Raw genomic sequence first — 19,292 nt, forward strand, 5'->3', positions numbered from 1 at the left:
CTTTCATTGCCTTGACTACCTGAGGGTTGGTTTAAATATGTTTCATTTACAATTAAAAAGATGCTCTGAGACTCTTAGTTCTGGAGTCTGGAGCAAAATGAGAGGGAAATACTTTGGGAATGTTACATTTGGGGAGGCCAAAATAGTTAGTGGCCCCTTAATCACTGGCTTGTTACTCTGCTTTAGTCCTCAAGGCTAAACCCGGCCTCCTACAATAAAATCTGTGTCGTGTTGTAAACAACTGCAGTAATGTGTCTGCGAGGGGGAAACGGCAGCCAAAAGGCAGGTATAAACCCAGGGCTTAAGAAGATACTTTCCCACTTCAACTTCCATGATCCCAGGGACCCCAGATGCTCCAGGTAAAACACCATGGAACAGATTAGTCCCGTAGGGAGTACTTACTTTTCACAAATGACACCAGAAACAGATGAGCTTACCCAACCTTTTAACCTGTCATGGCTCCCCCATCCTGTAGGTGTCCTTACCTTTTTCCAATTCACTCCCGATCTCGTCCTAGCCTCCCCTTTATCAGGATCCTCTCCTTCTCATTGGCTGTCTCCCCTCACTCACCACATAATAATTGTAATAATAGTTAATGGTTTTGAATATATATTGGGATTGCTATGACATGTGTTATCTCATTTCATCTTCATATCAATGCTATGACCCAGATAAAATCATTACTTCCACATTACAGGTGAGAAAAATGAGGAAGAGTGGGTATAAGGATGTTGCCCAAGGTCAACTGGCCAGGACAGAGGAGAGCTGGCATGTGAACTCAAGTAGGTCATGCTCTTAACTAGATTTCGTGCTTCTTCTCTCTCTCTCATTTTTTTTAAGATTATTTATTTTAGAGAGAGAGAGAGATTGAGAGAGCACAGGGGGGAGGGATAGAGGCAGAGGGAGCTGGTGAGAGAGAATCTCAAGCAGGCTCCATGCGCAACGAGGAGCACGATGTGGGGCTGGATCCCACCGCTCTGAGATCATGACCTGAGCCGAAATCAAGAGTTGGATGAGTAACTGACTGAGCCACCCAGCCGCCCCTGCACTACCTCTCTCTTTGCACAAATGTGCTTGACTCTCATTTCCACTTTTGACCTTCTTTCCCTTTAGATCCTGCCCCTAAGTCGGCCTCTCCCAGAGCCGAGTGTAGTCTGTACGCATCCTCATTTCCTTTCCTACCAAGCGCCCCTCAGCCAGCTGGCTCTACTCCTTTCTGTCCCACTGGTACTACTCTCACCAAAGGCATCAGTAATTCTGCGGTTGCCAAACCCAACAGACAATTCTCATTACGTTTTATTTAACCTTGCCCACATGGAAACTCTCTCCTCCCTGGCCTTCGAGGACACCATTTTCTCTTGATATTCTGCTTTCCTCTCTGTCTTCTCCTCGGGCTCTGGCATGGGTGTTTCCTAGACTCTAGGTCTCAGGCTTCCTCCAGCCTCACTGTCCCTAAGCTCCCTGGGTGACCCCCGCACACGTGGGGTTTCACCGCCATTGATATCCTGGTGAATTCCGTGTCCGTGACTACAGCCAGGACTTGTTATTCTGGATCCTGGATTTCAAAAGCCTCTTGTTTAGTGGATATTACCTGATGGATGTCCCACAAACATCTCAGTCTTTAAATGCTAAAAACTAAACTTGGGGGGAATCCCTGGGTGGCTCAGCGGTTTAGCGCCAGCCTTCAGCCCAGGGCATGATCCTGGGGTCCCAGGATTGAGTCCCATGTTGGGCTTCCTGCATGGAGCCTGCTTCTCCCTCTGCCTGTGTCTCTGCCTCTCTCTCTCTGTCTCTCATAAATAAATAAATAACATCTTAAAAAAAATAAAACTAAACTCTTCATCACTCTCTCAAAACCCATTTCTTCGCCACATGCCTTATCTCCTCGAATGACATCTCTGTTCACCTGGTCATCCAAACTGGCCACTTGTGAGTCATGCTCATTCCTCTCATTCACCCAAACACAGTGGATCTTTATGTCCTATTGATTCCTGAAATCTTTTGGATCTGTTTCCTCTTTTCCACTTCAGTTGCCTTCTTGTTCCTCACCTGTATGACCATCCAACCATCTGATTTCCTGGCTGGCCTCCTGCTGCAGCCTAGGCTCCCTCTCACTGCTTCCAGAGTCCGCTTTCTGAAACCCAAATCTGGCGACAAGTGACAGCGTAAAAGCCTTGGCAGCTCCCCGTTGCTGCAGGCTGAAGTTTATATTTGTTAGCCTGGTGTTCTCAGCCTTTCATGCCCTGGACCCTGCATCTGTCTCCAGCTTTGCCTCTCACCACTTCCCACCCCCTCACCCCCGAGCCTCTCACACGCTTGTTCCCTCTCCTTGCCATGGATCCACGCCAACTTTCTTCCCACTTAAAACACGACCAATTCCTTTTCTTTCTTAGGACTCAGCTGACTCCCCCCTCCACTCCCACATGCCCACTTCAGTCTTTCTCTCTATTACCCACGCCGCTGCCATTAAATGTGCCAAGCTGTGTGAGTTATTTGCTCTCTCCCTACACCATGAGCTCCTTGAGCCCTTTCATCTTTGTAAGATTAGGCCTATCACTTTGCTGATATATGGTAGAAACTCAAGAAATGTATCAAATGAATTGATGAAAGTCACCCCAAGGAACATACAGGGAGAATTTAATAGCAGCGAGAAAATATTTTTATCCTTAGGGAGTTACACAGCCCCCCTGAAGTCTGTATATCCCCTGGCCTAGGCTATTTTTTTCCATCCACCTTGAAACTAAGCCATTGTTTGAAATCAATATGTGGTCAAAGTACTCTATCTAACCCACAAAGAAAATCTCAGAAGCACCAGGTTCCTTCAGATGTACCCAACATCACATTCTCAAACACTTGCTCATTGTTGCCCTTGGCTCTTTGAAATACTTTAGGTATTTTTTTAAAAAAGATACCTGTGTTATGCCTTCTTACTAATAGATGCAGAATGTGTATTCCAAAATCAATGAGTTTTGAGTGGGTTGGGGGTATGGTGGGGTGGGGTTTGGGACAGTTCAGATTCATTTATGGCTTCAAATTGTTTCCTGTTTTGAAGTTATTATGGAATTCCAAAGAATTGGCAAAAACGTGGCTGAGGCAGAGGTCTATTTCACTTATATTCATTTGATGTCTTATTATTTTGTCTTTGCTTTCAGACATCAATAGCTAGGGATATAGGAATAAAGTCAAATAGAAAATTGGGTTATTTATTCACATAGTTACAGCAAACTCTTCGCCCACTCACTTCATCCCATAATCTCTCCTTACGACGTATCTATAGACAGTTTTAGAGCATGGCTTTGAAGTCTGGGAAGGTGGGATATAAGTCCCAGTTCTGTCACTTATTAACTATGGAACCTTGGGAAAGCTCCTTAACCTGAGCCTGTATTTCTTCATCTGTAACGTGGGAAAGAACATCAGTACTGATGATTGGTGTGAGAGATAAATAAGATAATATGTAAAAGGGGAGCACAGTATCTAGAACATAAATCATCAGCATATGTTAGTTTTAATAGTATTATTAGGTAATTAAAATAAATATTTGGGAGGCAGAAGATGAGGACTTTGACTTATTCAATTGCCTTTACATTTTACTGTGTCTGTGTAGCCCATGTTTCCGATTAAGACAATAGTTAGCACTGTGTCAACTCATTGGCTGCCCAAATTTGGAGTGGACAGAAAACAAATATTATTTTGCCATTTTAAAAGAAATCCAGAGAGGCTAAGGGATTGGCCAAAGGACACACAGAGGTTAGATATAAACAAGATTTTGAGTGTTCTCTTATTTTCAGTGCCGGGTCCTTCTAGACGTTGATCATTCTTAATGGGTCTCAGAGCAAGCTAAAGAAGCTTTCAGAGACGTGGCCTTGGCTGAGTGAACAGACTAACTAAATCTTCATCAGGTGACTCTCTTGGTAAGTTAATGGTGCTTCCAAAAAGATTTTAAGACATGAACAGGGGGACAATGAGTATGATGGCGTTAGGTCCCCAAACCCTTTAACTTGGTAAAACTCATTCACTTGTGTGCTTTACTTTTTAGCAGTGGTTTGCCCTCCTGGATGACTCAATTGACTCAGCAACCTTCCTTTCTTGAGGAAATAACTTAAAAAAAATATGGAAAAAACCCTGTGCTTCTGCCAAATCATGCAGTGTTCCAAGGACTATTTAATGTCTTTTCAAACCTCAGAGTTCTCTAAGCATAGTAAGCCCTTGATAACATTTTATTAATTTGGTCTGATAAATGGAGAAAGCGTTTTTTGTTTTAGTTCGATGTGACTTGAGCCTTTTTGCACCGAAAAGGTTTATGTAAATTAAGTAGGTTCAGTGTCAGCACACAATGCCTGCATTTCCCCAACATTAGAAAGATGTCCTGGTGGTGGGTAAATGCATTTGAGGCTATCTTGGAAAGTGGGCCAATGTCTCTCTTCCTTTACTCTCCCATCCTGAATGGCCTGGACTTTGAAAATACAGATGTTGGGCTGGGAGAGTGCCAAGAGGGTCCTTCATAACTGTCTGCCTTCATGGCGAAGGAGCAGAGGCAGTTGTGTGTCTGTGTCCAGGGCAGAGGCGATGTTTCAGGTAGGGCAGGCCACAGGTTTGGCAGTAAGATGGAAACACATTTCTTTATGTGAACCCAGTCTAGCTGATGAGCTACTGGTTTTCATTTTAGAGTAGAAACTCAAGTCTAGTCTGAGTTTTCTTAGTCTAATCCAATAATTTCTGATAACCGTGATAGTCCATTTTCTGCTATAAACTGAATTTTGGCACCTCCTCCAAATCCATATATTAACTCCAAAAGCCCAATGTGATGGTATTAGGGTGTGGGGCTTTGGAAGGTGATTAGGTCATGAGGGTGGAGCCCAATGATTAATGATTAGGAGGCCTCAGAGAGCTTTTTAAAAGAGGCCTCAGAGAGCTCTTTCATCCCTTCCACCAAGTAAGGTTACAGGGAAAAGATAGCTGTCTCTGAATCAGGTGGTAGGTCTCCCTCAGCCATCAAACCCTCCAGTATCTTGATCTTGGACTTCCCAGCCTCCAGAACGGTGAGAAATGAGTTTTTGCTGTTTATAAGCCACCCAGGCTATGGTATTTTGTTATAGCAGCCTGACAGGACTAATTCAAGCTCAAAGTTCAGTCTCCATGACAGGGCTATGCTCCCACCTGGAGGGTTTTCTTCACTCTTCCTCCAGTCCTGTTTTTTCCAGCGCTATTCATCCCTGAGGTCTGTCCCCTCCACCTCCATCTAGCTCCCCGCCACTGCCCCCACTCCCTCCATCTCCTGTGGGTCCTCCTGATGCATTCCTCTTTGCTCACCTTTGACTGGTACCCAGGCTTTCCTTTCAGGCATCCCTCATGCCAGTGAGTACAAGAAACATTCAGAACTTTTCCAGGCCCATAGCAGCTCAGAAAAATGCACTAATAAAGCGCTGATACCTTGCTCACAATTGTGAGGCTATTTGCTTTTTTAAAAATTTATTCAGGGATCCCTGGGTGGCGCAGCGGTTTCGCGCCTGCCTTTGGCCCAGGGCGCGATCCTGGAGACCCGGAATCGAATTCCACGTCGGGCTCCCGGTGCATGGAGCCTGCTTCTCCCTCTGCCTGTGTCTCTGCCTCTCTCTCTCTCTCTCTGACTATCATAAACAAATAAAAAAAAATTAAAAAAAAATTTATTCATGAGAGACGGAGAGAGAGAGAGAGAGAGAGAGAGAGAGAGAGAGAGAGAGAGGTATAGACACAGGCAGAGACACAGGCAGAGGGAGAAGCAGGCTCCATGCAGGGAGCCCGATGTGGGACTGGATCCTGGGTCTCCAGGATCACTCCCTGGACTAAACCGTTGAGCCACCAGGGCTGCCCGAGGCTATTTGCTTTTGAAAGGACAAGTGAAAATAAGGCACAAGGGACTATTTTATCCAAGATTTCCCAAATGCTAAGTATAGGGTTTCATTCACTTGCTTAACATACCCCCTACCTCAATTAATCCTAGAGTGGTAGTTCTCAACGTGTGGCCCACAGACACTGGAGATAGGGTGGGTTCCTCTATTTTTTTCTTTCTTTTTAAAAAAGTTTAATTCCAGTACAGTTAACATACCATGTTATATTAGTTTCAGGTGAACAATATAGTGATTCAACACTTCCATGCATCACCCAGTGCTCATCACAGCACGTGCCCTCTTTAATCGCCATCACCTAGTTCATCCAGAGGGTGGATGACCCTCTGGTAACCATCAGTTTGTTCTCTATAGTTAAAGAGTCTGTTTCCTGGTTTGCCTGTCTCTTTTTTTCCCCTTTGATAGTTTTTTTTTGTTTCTTAAATTCCACACATGAGTGAAATCATATGGCATTTGTTTTTCTCTGACTGACTTATATTGCTCAGCATGATACTCTCTAGCTCCATTCATGTTGTAGTAAATGGCAAGATTTCATTCTTTTGTGTGGCTGAATAATATTCTATGGCGTGTGTGTGTGTGTGTGTGTGTGTGTGTATACGTGTATATATACACACTACATCTTCTTTATCCATTCATCTATTGATGGACACTTGGGCTGCTTCCATAATTTGGCCACTATACATAATGCTGTAATAAACATAGGGGTGCACGTAACTCTTTGACTTAGTATTTGAAAGATTTATTTAGGGACCTCTGGGTGGCCCAGAAGTTGAGTGTCTGCCTTTGGGTTCCCGGCGTGACCCCCGGAGTTCTGGGATCGAGTCCCGCATTGGGCTTCCTGCATGGAGCCTGCTTCTCCCTCTGCCTATGTCTCTGCCTCTCTCTCTCTGTGTCTCTCATGAACAAATAAATAAAATCTTTAACAACAAAAAATGATTTATTTTTTTGAGAAAGGAAGAGAGAGAGAAGGAGTAGGGAAGGCAGAGAAAGAGAATCTCAAGCAGACTCAGTGCTGAGTATGGATCCCAAAGTGAGAGGCTTGATCTCAAGACCCCACGATCACGACCTGAACTGAAACCAAGAGGCAGGTGCTCAACCAACTGTGTCACTCAGGTGTCCTGTGTTTTTGTATTTTTGGGCGGGCCCCTATTTTCATTACAACACTTAGAGGTTATTGCCTTTCACTAATAGTACAGAAGCAATTGTCATAAAACCACAGTGTGAATCAAGACAGCTGCATCCAATTCTACTCAATGTGTTCATCACCATGAAGTCATAGTAAAACAAAAAGAAGAAAAATGGCAGCGTTACTTATGAATGCCCTTGCTGAAGCAGTATAAAAGATTAATTTTATTTAATTTCAGCCCTGAAGCATACGTCATTTTAAAATTTTTGTGTGAAGTATGCACAAGGAGCTTTAGCACACCCAGGTTAACGGTTTTCTCGAGGAAAAATGCTATGTGATTGTTTGAGTTGCTTAACTAGTTGCTTTTTCTACCTAACACCATTCGTACCTTCTGAAAGATGGGCTAACAGATAAACTATGGATTTTCAAACTTGAATATCTAGCATTTTCTTAAAAAAGAAATAAAGTAAGCCCATCACTTCAAAGACAACTGGCAGCATTTGTTGCCAGTGATAAAATCCAAGCTTTCAAGCCCCAGATCCATCACCTACTAGCAAATTATTTAACTCTCTAACATCTGACCTGAAAAGCCAGGATGGGGATGGTCCTTACCGCAGAGGGTGGATACAAGCATTAAATAAAATAACATTATTTATGCAGTGTTTAGTGTGTGTTACGTGCTCAATGAATGCTGGTTTCTATTACAACTACCTCAAATTAAAACAGCCATCTTTGTTTTTCATTTTTAATTTAATCAAATATGTGCATCAGTGAAAAATGTTTAATCTGGGCCCCAAGTAAATATTCCCTAAAATCAAATTAATTCACAGTTCTTTGATAACAGGGCAGCAATGAAATGACATCAAGGCTATAGTGAAACAATAGCAGGCATTAAAATACTGAGTTTTAGGGGCACCTGGGTGGCTCAGTCGATTAAGAGTCTGCCTTGGGCTCAGGTCTTGATCCCAGGGTCCTGGGATAGGGCCCCATGTCACACACCTGGCTCAGTGAGGAGTCTGTTTCTCCCTCTGTCTCTCCCTGTGCCCCTCCTCCTGCTTGTGCTCTCTCTCTCTCAAATAAATAAAATCTTAAAAAAAATCTTGAGCTTTAAGCAAAAATTCTCATTTCTACAGTTTTCTCCAAGGAAATAAATTAAGGACTAGTTTGCACTGGGTTAAAAATACACAGAATAACACGGAATATTGTAAAAGTGCCTCCCGAAGCTTACTACTTAAAAGCAGTTTATCAGTACTAATGCTGAGATACACAAAGCCATCTGTGTCCCTGACATCCTGAAAGTTACAGTCACAGAATGATGTCCTGACCATAATGCCATTAGTATCACACCTCATCTGTAAAGTCAGATGATTTTCCAAATTGAAGCACTTCTATCAAGGCTCTGGATAGGAATTAATGGGAATTCAGGTTATGCCGCACTTTGGGCATAGGCAGGCTATGAAAAGCACAGAAGGGAAAAAGAAGCCAAAATAGGTTGGGTAATAGCAAGATAACGATCAAGAGATTTAAAAGAGAGAAAAGAGAGAGAGAGAGAGAGAGAGAGAGAGAGAGAAGGGAAAGAAATGTACCAGAAAAGGTTGTGAAAACTGTAGGAGCCTGTTAGTGGGACATAATGAGGCTCTTTAAAGGACATTTTTACACTATTCAAATAATTTTCCATTTTCAGCAATGAGTGAGCCCCAGTCTTGGATATTAGCACAGTCCTTATGTCTGGTGTGTGAACTACCAAAGGCCAGAGAACCCTTTTCAATCCTTTTGATCCCTGGCCCGATCCTGTGAGATCCCTTCTCTGTCCCATATCTATCCCGTGGAAAGTATTTCTCTATGAACAGCTACTGAGCCGCCTTATTCATGAACAAAGAGGTAATATTCACACCACATCCAAAGGGCTAACGAGATCCATCCTTGCCACTTTTCCTTTCGGTCCAGACACTACACTTCCTGGAACATGTTTTCCACTCAGACGGTGGTCAGTGCTATTAACCGCGAATTAAGACTACCTTGCCAATGAGCAAGAAATTGCACTGGCTTTGGGGGAGTGGGGTAAGCTGGTGTTGCTGTTCTTGGGGCGAGGGGAGCAGCGACAATGGAGTCGGGAGGGTGTGATTAGGCTCATAATTAATCTGAAAACAGTCCTGCCAGAAGCAGCTAGAAGCAGCCGCAACCTGCCTGTCAGTTCCAGTCCAAGGATTCCACTTGCTATTTCGGTTGTTATGGAAACTGACCACACTGCTTCCTAAAGAATTCATTATCCCAACAAATATTTGTTTTTCTAAGTCATAGTGGGGTATCTAAATGGGTGATGCAGACACCAGCGATGGAGGAGCACACAGGAGAAGGCTAGCGATTAGAGAAGACTCACGGGGAGCTAGACCCCACCTGACCTGGAGGCCTCATTAGCCAGAGGGGAAGACATTTCAAGTGACAGGACTGGTGAAAGTGAGGGGAGTTCAAGAGATAATGACAATGCAGGTGGGGCTGGAGCGGGAAACGGGATGGCCCATGGAGGCCAGTGGGGAGAACCCTTTGAGGGTTGGTCTAAGGGCTTTGCAACTTTGTGCAGACAAAAGGGAACTCGGATACTTTAAAGCACAGGGACAATGCTTTAGGAATATTGATTTTTAGCTTCAGGCTCACAGCCAAGGATGGCAACCTGGTTTCTGGCGGATGCCATAACGCCATGTGCCTTGGTAGAGGTCAAGACAGTAATTTGAAAAGTGAAAAGTTCGACCATCGTCTTATACAGGCAACATCACACTTGTTCCACTGAAATCAATGGGCTCCTGTTTTATTAGGACTCATCAAAACTGCTGTGGGTGTGTCTATGACACGCTGAGTATTTTTACGAGCTTCAAATTGACCTGCAATAATACAGCCCCCAAATACTCCTCTGCCATCTGTCAAGGAAGTGTTTAGAACTAAGGCCTTAATTTTCAAGCAGAGTCCAGTAAGCACCCTAGAAGAACAATCCTTTTTCCTCATATCGCACTGGTTTTGTACCTTCTACTGCCCAAACAGTAAGTGGAGATCTTTACTAGAATAGTTACTGGCCAATAAGTTAAAATACAGGAGAGTTTGGTTAATATAAGAAAAACCTTTATTGGGAGCAACAGTTCTTGGAGCGTAGTGTGTGGACCTTTGCGGGGAGTGGGGGTTCTCAAGCTTTGTCTGATGCCAAAGATTTTATATCATGTTATTTGACTTTGTGAAGGGCACAGGTTTTAGTCACCGGCGAGCCAAGGTCTTCAGTTTTACGGAGACAGAAGTGATATTTGAAACCACATTTCAAAATTTAACTGTGAGCGCTAAACGGGCTAAATCTGAAATAATATTATTGTTAGAGAAAATAACTGCCACAAAACATGCTCTACTATTTTTAGAAGCTTTTTTGTTTTGGAATCACATTATTAAAAACACAGATTTCCATGCGATAATAAAGGCTCATTCTTTGGATCCTGAACCTCGGGTTTAAAAAGTCTCTCCTCTTCCTAATTTGGCCCCTGAGATAAAAGCTGAACAGAAAGCGTAATCCATTGAGTGTGGCCCGGATGCCAAGGAGAGTGATTCAAGTTCATGTGGAAAGGGGACTTTCCTTTGCTATTTCGGCGAGGATTTTCTTTTCAGTTAAGGAGTAGAAATAACTTATTTAACTTTCTAAAAAGAATGTAGAAAGTAGCACAAGACTTCAGTCATTTCCATGGTTAAGGTCAACAAGAGGCAAGCAGGTCAGAAGCAAGACTTGGGTTGGGCTCCAGAACTCTCCCTGTTGTCTTTGGTGGGAACCCTTCCTCCTCTCCCCTCTGTTAATCCCTCTGGTGCCCCAGTACCCCCCACCTCCGTCCCCCTCTGTCACTTCTCTGTCTAAACATCACTTCTGTAGGGAGTTGTTCTGTTTTAGCTCTTTGTTTCCTTCCTAAATGTGTGATAATAATTCAATGATTTCTTCTTTCCACCAAGGACGGAAGCTCCGTGATCCCTGCTCATGGCCCAGCATGGGTCCAGTACTCAGTAGGTACTGGGTGGATGACTGAGTGTGGGAGACAGTCTGGGGGAAACTACCCCCACAACGGGGTGGTGCAGTGGAGAGAGCCTTGGGATGGGGAAGTGCAGCCCTGGTCTGCTCTCTGCCACCACTTGGATGAATGACCTTCATCACACCTCTTAAATTCTCTGGGGCTCAGTTTCCTCATCGGACGAGGGAAATTTAGTGAGACATTTCCAAGGCAACATCCCGACTTTAGGGTACAAGATTCTCAGTTTATCCAATTATATTTCCTGGGTGCTGGTAACCCTTCTTTTTTTCCTACTCATTGAGGATGTGTGCGCCTTTTCATTATTCCTGACATTTTTCGAAAAGTGCACAGGTAGGTGTATTAACTTGTCTACAGACTTGAATAATTAGAGGGAAAAGTACTAAGTTTTGGGAGGTGCTCTGGCAATATTTTGTGCTATTCTGTGCAAGGATAACTGTTGCTCAAATAGTTCCGCTGGTTTCCATAGGGAAAACTGGTCATCCGGCTCTCGTGCTCATTAGCTATGTGACCCTGGACCAGTTCCTCAACCTTCCTGAGTCTCAGTTTCATCTGTGTAATAGATATGTAATAGGGATAGATCACCAACCTATAGGATCGTGGAAGGATTAAATGAGATGATCTGAAACACAGTAGGTGCTAAGAAAATGCTGGTGAACTCCAAGTGAACTTCATCCCACACTTTACCAGTGACTTTCATAGTATGAGGCATCAAATAAGGGAAATTGTTTTTGTCATTAGCTAAAAGGAATGCAGGGTATGGTTACCGAAGTACATTTGCATATGTGGTTGCTGATGCATTTAGTGTAGGGAGCAGGGGCTCATTGCTCAAACAGAAAATGTGTGCTAGATTCTGATGTCCGAGGTCGTCATACTTATGGGATTATAATGTATTTTATTATGGTAGAGCTAACCTGAGGCGTCTGACACTCCTTAGAGGCCTACTCTGTCTATGCTGTAAGGATACAAAGCCGTATAAAACTGCATAAACAAAGGCAACAATCCAGAAGCCTTGGGGGTATTATCCTAACTAATAAAGGGGACAAGACGTCAAAGCAAAGGGAGAAATGAAGTCTTTTTTCACTACCAAGTTGTTTATTATTAGCAGTTGCATTAGAAAACTTGAGGGCTGTTACTCACCAATCATGAAAATAATTTTACACTTTCTCAAATCTTCCATGAAACCTTTAAAGTAAGAATAATTTAAGTTACTGGCAAGAAAAACTTAAAACCCTGATAATTACTCATGTTGTATAAAAACCAAAATCTTGTAGTTTTATTTGGGAACAAGCTCAAGTTGAGTAAATGTGATAATAGGTCATAATTAATAGGCACCAATGACCATTTCAGCCTTATTTCCAGACCCAGGTAACATATTTTCATTTTAACGCAAACAATCAATTTTAGGTGGTAAAACTGATGAAGCCATTAACCAGCATGGATTACAAAGAAAGATAATTTTTAAAATTGTTTAAAAATGTTCTTAAGTATCTTGGTTTTGCATTACTTTACATTTTGTTTTCCCTTAACATTTGGTGATCTCTTACTACAGAGGGGTTAAAGCACAAATGGGGAGTCTGGAAGACAATATTTTAAATACAGTTCCTATTTACAGAAAATAATACTATTTTCCACTTAAGGTAGTGATATAAAAGTTCCTTCTAAAATAAATGTATATGTAAATAATAACAGTGAACCAATGTAGAGAAAAATATTAATAATCCCTAGTATAGGTTGTATACATATAGAGATGAAGCAAACGTCACAAAGATGGTGAGAGTGAGGACTGGATTTTGGGAACTGCTACTTTATTTGCTTTTTTTATTTTCCCAAGTTTTTAATTTAAATTCCAGTTAGTTAACATGCAGTAATATTCGTTTCAGGTGTAGAATTTAGTGATTCATCACTTACATACAATGCCCAGTGCTCATCACCTAGCAAGTGGCCTCCTTAATCCCCATCACCCATTTCACTCATCTCCCCCCACCTCCCTTCTGGTAGCCATCAGTTTGTTCTCTATAGTGAAGAGTCTGTTTCTGGGTGTGTCTCTCTTTTTCTATCCCCCCATGTTTGTTTTGTTTCTTAAATTCCACATACAAGTGAAGTCCTATGGTATTTGCCTTTCTCTGACTTATTTCATTTAGCATTATACTCTCTAGCTCCGTCCATGTCATGGCAAATGGCAAGATTTCATTCTTTTTGATGGCTGAGGAATATTCCATTGTGTGTGTGTGTGAGTGTGTGTATCTTCCTCAATCCATTCACCAGTCACTGGACATTTGAGTTTTTTTCCATAATTTGGCTATAGTTGATAATGCTGCTATAAACATTGGGGTGTGTGTACCCCTTTGAGTTTGTATTTCTGTATCCTTTGGGTGAATATCTAGTAGTGCAATTGCTGGGTCATAGGGTAGCTCTATTTTTAAGTTTCTGATGAACCTCCTTACTATTTTCCAGAGTGGCTGCGCCAGTTTCCATTATCACCAGCAGTGTAAGAGGGGGAACTACTATTTCAAAGCGAGGGAATGATTAGGAATTTTTGGCAAAGTGCAAAACCCTCCAGAGTTTATGGAGCTCTGAAAGATTTCCGATTGTCATGGGTAGTAGGTGGCCATGAAGGATGGGTAGACAATAGCTATATTTTTGGTCCTGTTCTCAACTGACTAGACCTAGGTCAGTGAGTTTCTCTTCTTGGGCTTCAGTTTCTCCATCTGTAAAGGTGTTGGATCCAGTGACCTTATTGTCTCTTTTGATTCAAATACCTGTGGTTCCTGCAAATGAATGGACCACAGGAGGAAATAGTCCCATTTGTTTCTTGACCAAGATGCAATTATTGTTGCATGTTTAAGGTATCTTTTTTTCTTTTAAGAGAGTGGGGAAGGGCAGAGAGAGAGGGAGTGAGAGAATCTTAAGCAAGCTCCACTCCCAGTGTGGAGCCAGAGATCCAGAGATCATGACCTAGGCGGAAATCAAGAGTCCAACATTTAATCGACTGAGCCACCCAGGTGCCCTGCATGTTTAAGATCTCTAAAAACCAAAATTCTAAGAGACCTTGGGTAAGAGGAAGTTTACTTGAGAAGATATCCATGCCCCAAGCTTGTATTGGGAATGACTCTGTGAGCCCAGGGTCTCTGGCCTCAGAAAGTGCCAATGGTTACTGCTTGAGCCTGGAAGCAGGGGATCCTCAAACTAAAATAAAAAAAAGTGGTTAGAGTGAGGGCCTGAGAGGACAGAAGAAACAGCAGTCCTACCCAAGAATGTTTCAGAGAAGAGCAGAAACAAAAATTCCCCCTGGCTTTAAGGCCACAGGGCTTTAGTCGAGGACATTAGGCTACCTACACAGCTGTGCCAGGGCAGGGTCACAGAGTTTGGGGGCAGGCCACCAGCACAGAAGTAGGTTAGTTCAGGATGCTCTCAAGTTCCTAGAGGGAATCTGCACAAGCCAGTAACCTAGAGGCCATCCCGACCAAATGGTGAAAAACTGAAGCAGCAGGCTCTAGGAGGCTCAGAGGATGTCCCCAGGTTCAAGTCCATCCTTGGACTGGCTAATTTCTGAAAAGCTCAGTTTACTACCCACAGAGGTGGGGGTAGGGAGGGGGGTGGTGGGCTGAGTCCACAAAGAACTTCAGAAGAGTTTTTCTGATGTGCTTAGGCAAAGGCCAGGCAAAGAGTTTCAACCAGGGGAGGTGGATGGGTGTGCAGCGCTGTGAACTGTGGCTAACAAGAACTAACACTTGAAGTCAAGTTTTTAGAGCACCGTACAGGGACCAACAAAATAGATCTGAGACTAGATGCTTCCCGCACCTGGACGGATCTGACTGCAGATGGAGTAACTGAAGATAATTTTGAATGCTGTATTATTCTTGCTAACCCCCATGCTAAGGGACATGCTTCTCAAACTGCAATATACACTGAATGGACAATAATGTATTAGGATGTGGGATACCAGGACTTTTCACTTCAAGAAAATATGCATGAGGTTTTAAAGATTCTACAGTTTGAAGGTGTTTGGTGCTTTTGTTAGGTCCCTGGGCCCCTGAGCATTTCCGCCCCTGGGCTGTGGAGCAGCCCCCTTAGTGGTGAGACCCAGGGCCGGAGGGGGGCAGACTGGATGGAGCCAGCCCTGAGTTCCCAGGCTAGCTGGAGCTCTGGGCTCTTTTCCCGGTTCTGGAAGCAGCTGCTTTTGCTCATCCTATGGGTATGAGTTGACTAAAATGACAGATGGAACGCGGTTTACCGGGAGAGATAGTACGAGGTTTTTATTTCCCATCTTGGTGACAAAATTGCAGTTTTTACACTTAAAATGAACTGCTAGGACTCTGACTTCCACTTCATGTTTTATGTAGATGGTAAGTACTTTTGAAAGCTAGCTCACTCCTCTGACAGTAATCACACTTGCTTTTCAGTAGAATTGGGATGCCTCATTGATACACACGATGCCACCTTCTTGCCGGGAATCCACTCTTAGCTGAGGGAAAGACCCAATTCCAGAGAGAGAATGGGACATGAAGAATTGGATTGGGAGCAAGAAGGGAAGAAGACAGGGAAGCTACGATCAGAGGAAAGATTTGAATTTGGGGTTTTTGGAGACATCTGGTTTTCAGAATGAGGAATGACATCTTTTGTTCTTTCTAATCAAAGAGATGCTGCAGTCTCTTTATGGAATAGTCCAGAGTGACTGGAAAAATCCCATGTTATCTGGAACTTTCTATTAAAAGCATATACACTGGTGCTTATTACTTGTGGTCCAGATGGCCATTTCATGTTTTGTAGACTTCCAGCTTCCTTTTTTGAAGCTGAGCAATGATTTTATTTTAATTCCCATATACTAGTTTGTTTCCCATATGTCAGTTTCAGGTGTATCATATAGTGACTCAAGAATTCTATATGGAGCTGAGCAACTTTTAATGTATTTGCAATCTAGGAAAGTGTCTGTGGTTATTATTAGGTACTGTTGTACCTATGACGAAACATTTATAGGGTATAAGCTAAGGTTATAGAGAGTTTGTAATGATATGGCAACGTGCTTGTGTTACGATACACATAAAGAACGGAGATAATATTTACATATACACACGTACTCTCAACTGTGTAAAAATAGGCATATAGCAAACACATGAAATAAAGTACCCTAGAATGTTAACCATGATTATTTAGAGGTCGTAAGGTTTTAGATGGCTCTTATTTCCTACCTCAAAAAAATTTCCACAATGAACACATGTTAATCTTATAACCAGGAAAGAGGGAAACTTTATTAGGCAATCAGTCAATCCCTACCCAGTTGGGACCGGGTTGATTATTTGCACTTGGCTCATGTTTATGTGCCTTTCCCCCATGAATCACCATGATGTCATTTGGCGACTGAGATTTTCATATACTGCTACAGCCATTATCATCAGATGGCACTTTATCTATCACCTCAGGCTCATGGATCAGCGTAGGATTAGAGGGTTATTTGGAAAGCCAGATCACTTACGTGTATGTGCTCACAGTCAATACGAACATATTTTCATGAACCATAATTACAGCAACATTTATTACCGAGTGGAAACGTTAGAAGGTACTTTACTTGGGCAATCATGAACCTTATCTCTTTTGGGCCATCTCAAATTCACATAATTTTATCTATTTTCAGTTCTGCGTGTAGCTAGTTAAGGCTGGATGTTTTAGTTGTTGCAAGGCTTTTAACATGACAACAGTTACAAAGCAGGATAATTTGGGTGTTTCTTAGGTTGCCATGTGGCAGATTAGGAACTACTATAAGGTAACAGATTTTTGAATTCCGATAAATTTGAAGAATGTTAAAGTTAGCCAGCTGCCTGTCCTGTAGGACTGGTGGGAGTCTTGCTATGCTGTTACGTGTGCCTCTTCCAAAGGGGATTGGGTGTTCAGTGTTCCCCAAACTTATTTTACCAGAACATTCTATTTTTGATGAGCACATCAAGGGTCATGTTCTCTGGGTAGTCAGGATAGGTATCTCTAAGTAAAGTGTTCCTTTGGTTCTTTGTGTGGACCAAGGGCGGGAAAGACCCAGAGAGCTCCAGTCTGAACCATGTAGCCTGGCTAAGGGAAAAGTGCATGCTATCGGGAGTTTATGTCTCTTCAGTTGGTGTTTAATAAAAAAGACATGCTCGAAGGTACTAAAACACAACTTTGGTCTGATCAGTAAAGGAAACTCACCTCCCATGGTGTCCTCTCCAAATACATTTAACTGGTCATCACCCTGTACATAAAAAATCAAAATATTAGATAACAGGACTAACAGGTATTGTGCTAAATTTCTCACCAACGTACACTGACATACCTAACCTGCCGAACAACCCTCTGAAGGAAGCACTATTACTATCCACTTTTAAGAGATGAAGAAATTGGGGATCCCTGGGTGGCTCAGTGGTTTGGCGCCAGCCTTTGGCCCAGGGCGTGATCCTGGAGTCCCGGGATCCAGTCCCGTGTCAGGCTCCTGGCACGGAGCCTGCTTCTCCCTCTGTCTGTGTCTCTGCCTCTCTCTCTCTCTATTTCTATCATGAATAAATAAATAAAATCTTAAAAAAAAAGAGATGAAGAAACTGAGAGTTTGAGAAGTTGCCCAAGATCATGTAGCGGTGAGGGACAAAGCTCAGATCCTACTGTTGTTGCTGTACCGCTTGGTACCATATTGCACCTCGACTTCCTGGTGCATGACCTCTCTGTGATCAGAAAGGCGGATCTGAAGAAGACAACACTCTTCGGTACCCAAAGCTCACTGATGGGTGTAGTCACAGCGGTTTTACCAACAACTCCATGGTTTAAAGCTGGATGTGGCACCCTTTCTGCAGAGGGCCAGATAGGAAGTATTTGCAGCATTGGGAGTCCCATGGTTAATCACTGGCCAATCCCAAGAACTAAAGTATGAAACAAGGGAAATCGGAATGACCAGCTTTGGCTGATGCCTGCATTTAAATTCTTTTTATTTTATTTTTTTTAATCAAGCAGCTGCTGCATTTTCCTTACAGAAGAACCAGTGGTAGTTGGGGGGAAAAATCTAGGATGAAAATTTATAAAAAGACATCTGGTGAGAGTTCTACTTTCTACTTAGGTCTCCATCCATCTCATTTTCCCACTCCCTCATTCCTTATAGGTAACCAGTCATAGAAGTTTTCTTCACATCTTTTCCCAGATACACAAAAAGCAACTTTCAGATACCTCTGGATACATCTGAATATAAATATTTAATCTTGTTATCTCCATTTCATGCACAGAAAGAAGCGCACTTCTATTACATGAACACGTGTGTTCATAATACTCATAGTGATCTGTAATGATATTGTTCTTCCTCTTGCTTTTTCACTTATCGATGTACCCTGGAGGACTTCCCACGACCCATACAGAATGCAGAATGTTCTCGGTTGTACAGTATTCTATCGCAGGGAAGGTTCCACAGTTGTTTTTGACTCATCTTTTATTGACAGACCGCTGAGTTGTTTCCAATCTTGGATTATTTTGGAAAAAGTAGCAGAGCGATTAAGCTCGGGGAAAGGTCATTTCATACACATACACCTGCAGGATAAATTCCCGGAGAAGGGGCTGTGTCGTGTGGTCTTAGAGGAAATGTATTTATGACTGATAGATTTTGCCCAACTGCTCTCGGTGGAGGTTGTGCCATTTTGTGGGGACAGCCTGTGGCTCACACTTCACCCCAGCCTCTTGCTTCTGATTTGCTTTGATGTAGGAGTCCGTCAAATGAGGTTGCCTGGCTGCATTAATGCTCCCTTGAGGTAACTGCTGTGAGAGGAGTTGTTTGAAAACAGAGCCTTGCCATCCCTTTTTAGAACATACGCCTTCAGGGCAACCTTACTGCTTGTCTTCTTCGATTTGCCTGTGTATCCAGAGCTATTCCAGGTGAGAGGAGAGTTTTTAATGGAGTGGTCATTCAGGGACACATTTACATGAATTAACTTCCTTCCATGAATAGGAAAAATGTCAATTATGCCTCAGTGAGCCTACCCTTACTTCTGTTTTTGGCCTAACTGCATTTCAGAGCTGGGAGTTATAGAGATCATCTTATCCAACCCTGCCATCCCCCTCTCCCATTTTACAGATGAGGAAATTGATGGTTACAGAGGTCATTTGAGGGGCCCATGGCCATGTCATCATGTCTTTAGTGAAGTCAGAGTTAGGATGAGAACTGCATCTCCTACCACACAGCATGGCTCCTAGAGCTTTACTCCCATTCAGCTCAGCGGCCACCACTAC

The 19,292-nt window shown here is 42.9% G+C and overlaps 1 protein-coding gene across 2 annotated transcripts in view; it reads right to left on the bottom strand.

Annotated features, from left to right (window-relative positions):
• Nucleotides 1-19,292, bottom strand: part of AK5 (adenylate kinase 5) — a 233,552-nt gene that overhangs the window by 42,081 nt on the left and 172,179 nt on the right. For both annotated transcript variants that reach the window (XM_041747046.1, XM_041747045.1), the window contains exons 9-10: nt 17,241-17,283; nt 12,201-12,245 (exon numbers count right to left, since the gene is read on the bottom strand). In XM_041747046.1, the coding sequence (XP_041602980.1) occupies nt 12,201-12,245; nt 17,241-17,283 (88 nt within the window). The remainder of the gene's footprint in view (nt 1-12,200; nt 12,246-17,240; nt 17,284-19,292) is intronic.

The sequence above is a fragment of the Vulpes lagopus genome, chromosome 3, assembly GCF_018345385.1.
Source record: "Vulpes lagopus strain Blue_001 chromosome 3, ASM1834538v1, whole genome shotgun sequence".
In the NCBI taxonomy this organism is placed as follows: Eukaryota; Metazoa; Chordata; class Mammalia; order Carnivora; family Canidae; genus Vulpes; species Vulpes lagopus.